The sequence below is a fragment of the Bactrocera latifrons genome, unplaced genomic scaffold (assembly GCF_001853355.1).
Source record: "Bactrocera latifrons isolate USDA-ARS-PBARC rearing strain unplaced genomic scaffold, ASM185335v1 scaffold_51, whole genome shotgun sequence".
NCBI classification, from domain to species: Eukaryota; Metazoa; Arthropoda; class Insecta; order Diptera; family Tephritidae; genus Bactrocera; species Bactrocera latifrons.
The window spans coordinates 1,593,514-1,601,555 of NW_017537168.1; the positions used below are offsets into that span (position 1 = coordinate 1,593,514).

At 27.4% G+C, this 8,042-nt stretch overlaps 1 protein-coding gene across 7 annotated transcripts in view; it reads left to right on the forward strand.

Moving 5' to 3' along the window:
* LOC108973940 (dynamin) overlaps positions 1-8,042 on the forward strand; it is a 37,659-nt gene that overhangs the window by 24,273 nt on the left and 5,344 nt on the right. For 5 of the 7 annotated variants that reach the window (XM_018941466.1, XM_018941470.1, XM_018941467.1 and 2 more), the window contains 5 exons: positions 2,292-2,495; positions 2,581-2,674; positions 2,973-3,109; positions 3,364-3,515; positions 7,065-7,211. In XM_018941466.1, the coding sequence (XP_018797011.1) occupies positions 2,292-2,495; positions 2,581-2,674; positions 2,973-3,109; positions 3,364-3,515; positions 7,065-7,211 (734 nt within the window). Of the gene's footprint in view, positions 1-2,291; positions 2,496-2,580; positions 2,675-2,972; positions 3,110-3,363; positions 3,516-5,306; positions 5,819-7,064; positions 7,212-8,042 lie in introns of those variants that run through there. The other 2 variants (XM_018941473.1, XM_018941472.1) reach the window with 2 other exon arrangements.

Below are 8,042 nucleotides of genomic sequence, written 5' to 3' on the forward strand. Positions count from 1 at the left end.
TTTTATAGTTTTAAAAAAGTAAATTTTAGTTAATATGCTTGTGAACTTGATTTAAAAATATCTGCTGGAAATTTTTACATAATGGCCCCGGCGGCTGTTAATATCACGTAATATGGGCGCATAAATATTTAAACAATCTCTACACTACTAAATCGATAAAGAAATATTGATTTTTGAATATGTGTGCGTCCTCCTTCTTTTATGCATAGTTCTCGGATTAATTAGTTCGAATAGTTACAGTTAATTTCTCGTTTTCTGTTATACGTTTATTTGTTATACGTTATATGTTCGCTTTCTACATTTCGTTCAAAGAAATCTCAGTGATTTACAAAATTGTTAACCACCTACAACTGCACCATTTACGGCTTTTTAAATATTTTTGTTCAAATCATCCCGTCATCTCATTTGGAATACCTCCACTGAAACAAAGAAAAACAAGCAACCTCAAGTACCTTTTATCACAAACAGTTAAAACTCATTCTTACTATATAAACATTTTATCGCCATAAATTTCCAAATGATAATATAATTATTAAATGATTTCCCAGAATTTTGCAATATATGCACCGATTAATTACTATCGATTTTTTGATCACATTATAGTTATTCATTAATGATGTCGAAAGTGTTAGGACAAATCATTGTTCATTCTAAAATTTCGAAAACATTTGTGTTACCATTAAATAAACAGTAGGTATCTAACTCTATGTCGATATATGATTGCTTAATTTACTAAACCCTTTCATATTCGAAAACAATTCTTTTATTTTATTTTTTCACTGGAACTGGTTGTGATTTCTTAAAAAACGAACAGTTTTAACTCGCAGTTTTAAGAATGCTTTATCTGAAATTTTCATTCAGTGCGTCTTAAAAAAAAATGGAGTTTTATGTTTAATCCTTCGACGATTAGAACTTTTTTCCGAAACATCCGTAGTCTGTCCTCTAAAAGATAGAAGGTTAAAGCTAATTTTTAATAAATTTTCGCGAAATACACGGAAAACACATAATTCAAAAACATATACTATATGTGTAAATACTAACTCATTATTACATTACTTAGCTTTATCAATAAGAGGTATAGTACAGTTGCTTTTAATAATATTTGTTTGCTCTCACTAATTACTATTAATTGACACTGGATAATGTTAATAAAAAGTCAATATTTGACAAGTGTCAACCAATCACCCGTCGAGTACAAATTATTCCATACACTACACCTTTTTTTGATATCACCCTTTTAAATATAAATATATTTCGTCCAACAAATATCATAAAATAATCTTTTTATGCTTCTTATAATTTTTTTTTTTTTTGAACTTCATTGAAAACAATTTTTGTGTAATATTTCTATGTATTATACTTATTGGATGAATTTTTATTTTTCGTACTTACGTCAAACAATGTCGATAACTTTAATCCTTAATTAAATTCATTAAATTTATGTGAATAGCTCTTCTAACGAAATATTTCAAAGCCTTTTATTCTTCTCTTTTTCTTTTGACCTTAAAAATTTTAATTATTGATGTTGTTGGGAATTGTTTTTTTCGCATTTTATTTAAATACAATTTTGTGAGCGTTTAATCGATTGTTGATTCTATAAGATATTTTTTCCCTCTTAAGTGTATTCACTATATAATTCAAAAATAAAATAATCGATTAATTCACTCATTCTAATTAATATTATTTGTTTGCTCTACAAAAAAAATTAAATTTTTAAATGTGTATATCTTGTGACTACATGGCGTTGGAATAGGTATCTCTGAGATTTTATTTGACGTTTGATTTTTTTGGAAGTGCTTGATATTCAATACTTATCCTATATGAATTTATATGCTATTTTCTATTTACCTTTTTTTCATTACTAACACATTGAATGAGAAACTCTAATGGAAATTTGTTGTAATGGGATTACTTACGCTATAATTATTATATTTATGATTTCTTATTGATTTGAGAAAAAGAAAATTTGTACATATCCAATTTTTTCTTTTTTTTCTTTCCCTTTTCCAATATATTTAAATTTATAAAAATAAATATAAAAAACTACTAAAACTACTCAATTGAATTGTACAACAATTCAAAATATAAAATATAAAAAAAAACGTATGTGTAATGCTTCTGTTGCCGCTGCTACCTTTGCTGCTGCTGCACATACGCACACACACTCACTTCTCTCTCTCATCCACACTTGTTTACACACAAATTACAACAACTTTGCGTTCATCGCCATAAATCACCAACACAATTTGTTCACCCCCAATGTTACCGATATGCGCTGCATAAAACAACAGTCCGCCAGCGAAGAGAGCGCATCGGATCCTCAACTTGAGCGTCAAGTGGAGACCATACGCAATTTGGTTGACTCATACATGAAAATTGTCACAAAGACCACACGTGATATGGTACCGAAAGCTATAATGATGTTGATTATTAATAATGCAAAAGATTTCATTAACGGCGAACTGTTGGCGCACTTGTATGCCACAGGTGATCAGGTGAGTAAGAGCGTTTTGTTTTGTTTTTTAATAAATGTATAAAAATGTCGTTAAACTTACTCACAACTGGAATTTTCTTTTTAAGGCACAAATGATGGAAGAATCGGCGGAATCAGCTACAAAACGTGAAGAGATGTTACGTATGTACCACGCCTGCAAGGAATCGCTTAGAATTATTGGTAAGAGCTATAGCAGTTTAAGAGCTTTAATTCCGTTCTATATAGTATTTGAAAATTAACGGAATGACGGCTACATATCTGTGACAAACAACCTTTAACCTTTACCGTTAAACTAGATTACGAAACATTTAATTGCGTTGTCTTAAGTCATATATTATCAATTCTTCTAAAAATTTCAATTGGCATATTTTAACATCGCTCCTATATTTATAACCTGTTCTTATATATTATAAAAACATTTTTATTATTGAAAAAATTTAATGTTAATACCTTTGTTCTAAACAATTTTTTTTTGCAGGTGATGTTTCCATGGCCACAGTTTCCTCACCGCTACCACCACCTGTCAAAAATGATTGGTTGCCCAGCGGTTTGGATAATCCCCGTCTCTCACCACCCAGTCCTGGGGGTCCCCGCAAACCTGCACCTACATCACAGGTAAAACCTAAATATACAAAAAATTAAAACAAATATTAATATTAATAATTTTTCCTACCTCTTTTCGATAACGAATAATTTTGAGACCTAATTTTATTATTGATGAGATATTTTCATGCTTATGTGCACCTCTTCTAGGTACATACAAATCATAAATTCGCAGTTCACACAATCTTATTTTTTTTAACCCATTTTATATAAAAAAAAAATGCAAACTTGAATTTGACATAATTTTTTCTTTTTCTCACTTACAGGGGTCATTAGGCAGCGCCGGTGGACGCGGCCCACCACCACCACCCGCTTCAGGGCGCCCAGCACCAGCGATTCCCAATCGCCCAGGCGGCGGTGCACCACCATTGCCAGGCGGTCGTCCTGGCGGCGCTCTGCCACCACCACTATTACCTTCGTAAGTACAGATGATTTTATTTCATTTTTATTATTTTAAGTAGCTTTATAAACATACATATGTTGAATATTTTAAGTTTTGCTTGAGTTTTTTTCTGTTAGTAACATTTTGTAAGTTGTTTATCGTTTTCAAAGAAAAATATTCAACAAGTAAAATCAGTTGCTTTTCCAAAATATTTAAAAAAAATTGGGCATCATACAATATATTAGCTTCTTAATACAATATCTAGTACATATAATTTATGAAATTATAAATTTATCGACGGTTGGGACCTCTTTTTTGCTTATAAACACACGCCTGCACTATTAATAGGATTAAAAAATGTACAAACTACTTACCGCTGTTCAAAGAATTATAATTTTAAAACCTATATTAAGGGCACCTCTCGAACTACATACATATATAGGGTTTATTGAAGATTTTTTTATTTACGTGACTAATCACTGCATTTTCATGAACCGAAAAACATAAACTAACACAGTATTGGATACGAGTATTAGATCATTTGGTAAAAGGTATGAATTTTCTGAATATGAGATATATGTGTATATCATTGGTATCGATGGATTTGAAATATACGCTTAGACCATATTTACTGATAATATTTTATAATAATCTTTTATCCATAAACAACTTTTATCCATAACTTTTTTTGTTGATTGCAATAATTAACTTTTTCCAATAAATATTTTTTATTAGATTTTATCGATAACGAAATTCAGATGAAATTTTTTTATAGTAGTATAGCTTACCAAATGAATTCAGAAAATCTTTACATTAAAATACTGTATTTTCGGTAATGATATATATTTGGGGTCCCTTAATTTTTCGTATTAAGGTTAAGTTAGGTTATTAAATGCAATTTAATTTGCAAAAGGAAGCATAATTTAAGAAATGTTTCATCAACTTCATTATACTATTTATTCACTCATTTGTTGACGTATGATTTTTACCAATACATAGTTATGTATATACATAAGTACGTCTCATTAACTTCATAGTTAAATGCAATTTAATTTGCAAAAGGAAGCATAATTTAAGAAATGTTTCATCAACTTCATTATACTATTTATTCACTCATTTGTTGACGTATGATTTTTACCAATACATAGTTATGTATATACATAAGTACGTCTCATTAACTTCATAGTTTTCATAAATAATTTCTACTTACTATTGTTTCTGCCCATGATCATTTGGTTAAAGTTGTATATAGAGTTTTCACAATATTTTTTAACGTCTGAAAAAAATTTACAATAAACCAAAATGTTTTTGTCTCTTTTCTTCCTTTCTCCCCAAATGCTCGCTTACTTTTTGCACACAAAACTGTGTGTGTCTACAATACTTGCTAACACCAACTAATTCCAAAAACTTGCAACTAATTCCAAAAAAACATAATTTGTCTCTTTTCTTCACAATCCACAATAATTCATATATAACAATTTGAATAACAAATTCTCTGACTCAAATGCTTTCATGCTCTCATACTATGGTCATTTTGGATATTTAAATCACAAAAAAATATTAATACTAAACAAAAAATAAATCATAATAAAAAATTAATGAATGTTAATAATAAATTTAAACTTTATAATTAATAATAAAATTAAACAAAAAATAATAACAATAAAATAAAAAAACTAAACAACTTTTAATGAAAATATATAAAATGTAAATGTAAATATTTATAATAATTTAATAACAAAATAATTAAACTAAAATATAATTAAACATAAAAAATTCTCGCGCCCCCGTTTCTCATATTGCAAACTTCGGTGCTTTTTTTAACAGTCGGCGCTAAATCTACTACATAATCGCACTCTAGCCGATATGCGTTTACAAATACCTATTCTTCTACCATTACATATAAATCTAATTAATTAAAAGAAATTATATAAGCAAACAAATATCTACCGGCATCTCAATGTAAACATACCATGCAAAATATGGCAATAATGAAGAAAAAATATCTATTAAAAAATTAAACGACAAAATAATATATATAAACCACAAATCAATCTGTTTCTGGCCATTAAAAAAAAAAATTATAAACTGTATCATCCAAATTTATAGTTTTTGAAAACTTGCAGCAGCAAATTAAACGCAAACAAACAAAGTAAACCTATACAATTGCATATATAAAATTAGGGTAAGATTAGCGCGTTATGGCAAAAAGAAAAATCAAATAAAAAATATTAAGAAACCTTAAAAAAATATTTAAAAAATATTGAGAAAAAGAAAAATTTCATATGAGTTGTTTTGTAAAACCGCAGATACAATTCAACGCTTATTAAAAACCTAAAAATATAAAAAATAGCAAAGAAAACTTCAATATTTAATAAAAATATAAATAAACAAAAAATAAATAAAATATAAAAAGTAAAAATAAAAATATATATAAAACAACAATGTTAAAAATAGTAAGTCAACTGCATATACATATACATATATTTAAATAATCACTAAAAATGTTTGCCATTATTGCTAGGCATATTGTTGTTATTGATTGTAATGAAAATATGCAATAAAAGTTAATTACAAAAAACACGTATAATGGTTTTAAGTAATTTTTTTTGAACGGTACGAATGCCTTAATATAAAAAACCAGCTTGGAATCATTTTAAAATATTTCGGATTTTAAAATTTGCGTGAGAAACATATTTTCTAGTTAAAAAATTGTGTTATTGATTTTTTATATATAAAAAAATGTTTAACAAACGCATACAAAATGTGTTAATATTATATACATATATATTTTTTTTTAATAGTGACTTGTGGCTTTTAACTCAGCTCGGAGCATGAGTAAAGGTGTTATATAAAGCAGTTTTCCAAAACTGTTTTTTACCCAGAAGTTTTTTTCGAGTTTTTATTTATTTTTTTAATGTTTTTTTTATTTTTTCTCAACATTACATATTTCCATACCAAGCTTTTATTTTGTTGCGCTTTTTGTATGTTTGTATGTTCATTACATAATCACTCTGTTGTGACTAATTTATGTGTTTAGTTTTTAAATCAAGTGCTTATGTTTTCCAAGTTTTTTATTGTTATCCAAAACAGGCTATTTTTATAATATTTTATTTTATTTAGTTTTAGCTTTAGACATAAGTGTATTGACCAGTGGCGTACCTGTCTCTTATACACATCTAGATGTGTATAAGAGACAGACGTATATGTATTACATAAAATTTTAATATTTAAAAATTTAAAATTTATGTTGCAATTATTGTTTGAAATTATGATTCTTAAATTTTTTTTATGAAATTTAAATTAATTAAGCTAATCATATTTGTAGGAAAAATTTTCGCTTATAGAAGCTTAGTTAAAAAGGGGTTTCAAACGTTCCGATAAATGTGTATTTTCCACAACCGATACTCGTTACAAAATATTTTTTATTTTCGTATTTTTATCGTTTCTCCATTTAACGTTTGTATAACAATAGAAAAAAACACGAAAACGCAAACAAATTCTTTAAATACCAAATAACAAAAGAAAAAAAATGAAAATCAACAACTCTTTATCTTGCCAACTGGCAACTTTTGTCCTTTAAAGTCGTGTCACCGGAGCGGTAGGCGGTGCAATTACGCAACAATCTGGAGCAAACCGTTACATACCGGCGAGTATGCAGGGACAGGTGAACCAGGTCGTGGGCCAGGCAGCCGTGAATGAACTTTCGAACGTTTTTGCGACACGTTTCAAGTAAAGAATTGAAAAAAGAAACTTAAAAATAAAATTTCAAAAACAAATTTTACATTTGTCTTGCGATATTGAAATAAGAAATGCTAAGCTTTGGTTACTAATCGCTGAAACAAAACAACCAACTAAAATAATAAAAAAAATATTATTGTATTAAACAAAATTTTCACACAAAGAAACAAATACATTCATATACATACACATATACCACAGTATTGACTGCGTTACGCCTGTGTATGTGTTGTTTTTGTTTTCGAATTTCATTAGTTTTAGTCACGTACATTTTTTAATTATTGCTCAGTTTTAGTAACTTTGCTTATGTGTTTGTTATGTTCTTTAAATACTCGATTCGTTGCTTTAATTTTTTACTTGCTAAAGTTTTAAATTGTATTAAGTTTACATGTCATGCTTTCCTTGAGTTAGCAGTAAGTTTTACATGCACATGCATATGATTGTTCATTTATTCTATTCAAAGTTCATCCCAAATTTCATAATTTTTTTTTTTACTAAATTTCGTACAAAAGACATTAACAAATTTTACAGGAAGGAAGTTTCCAAAAAAAGCACAATTTTTGGAAAAATTTTTGAGAAATCAATTATTTTAAAACGTCTTGAAATAATTAAGTTCTCTTAGTGCTGCATATGTGTATATTGATTACATTTATTTTATTTTATTTTATATTTTTGTAAATTGGATAAAGTTTCTGATTTTAATTTATTTTGTTTTACATTTTATTTTTTTTTGATTTTTTGATAAGCTAAACATTTTAAATTTGTTTTTATACTTTGGTTGCATATTTAAAATTTTTTCTATTTTATTTTTTATGTGATGAC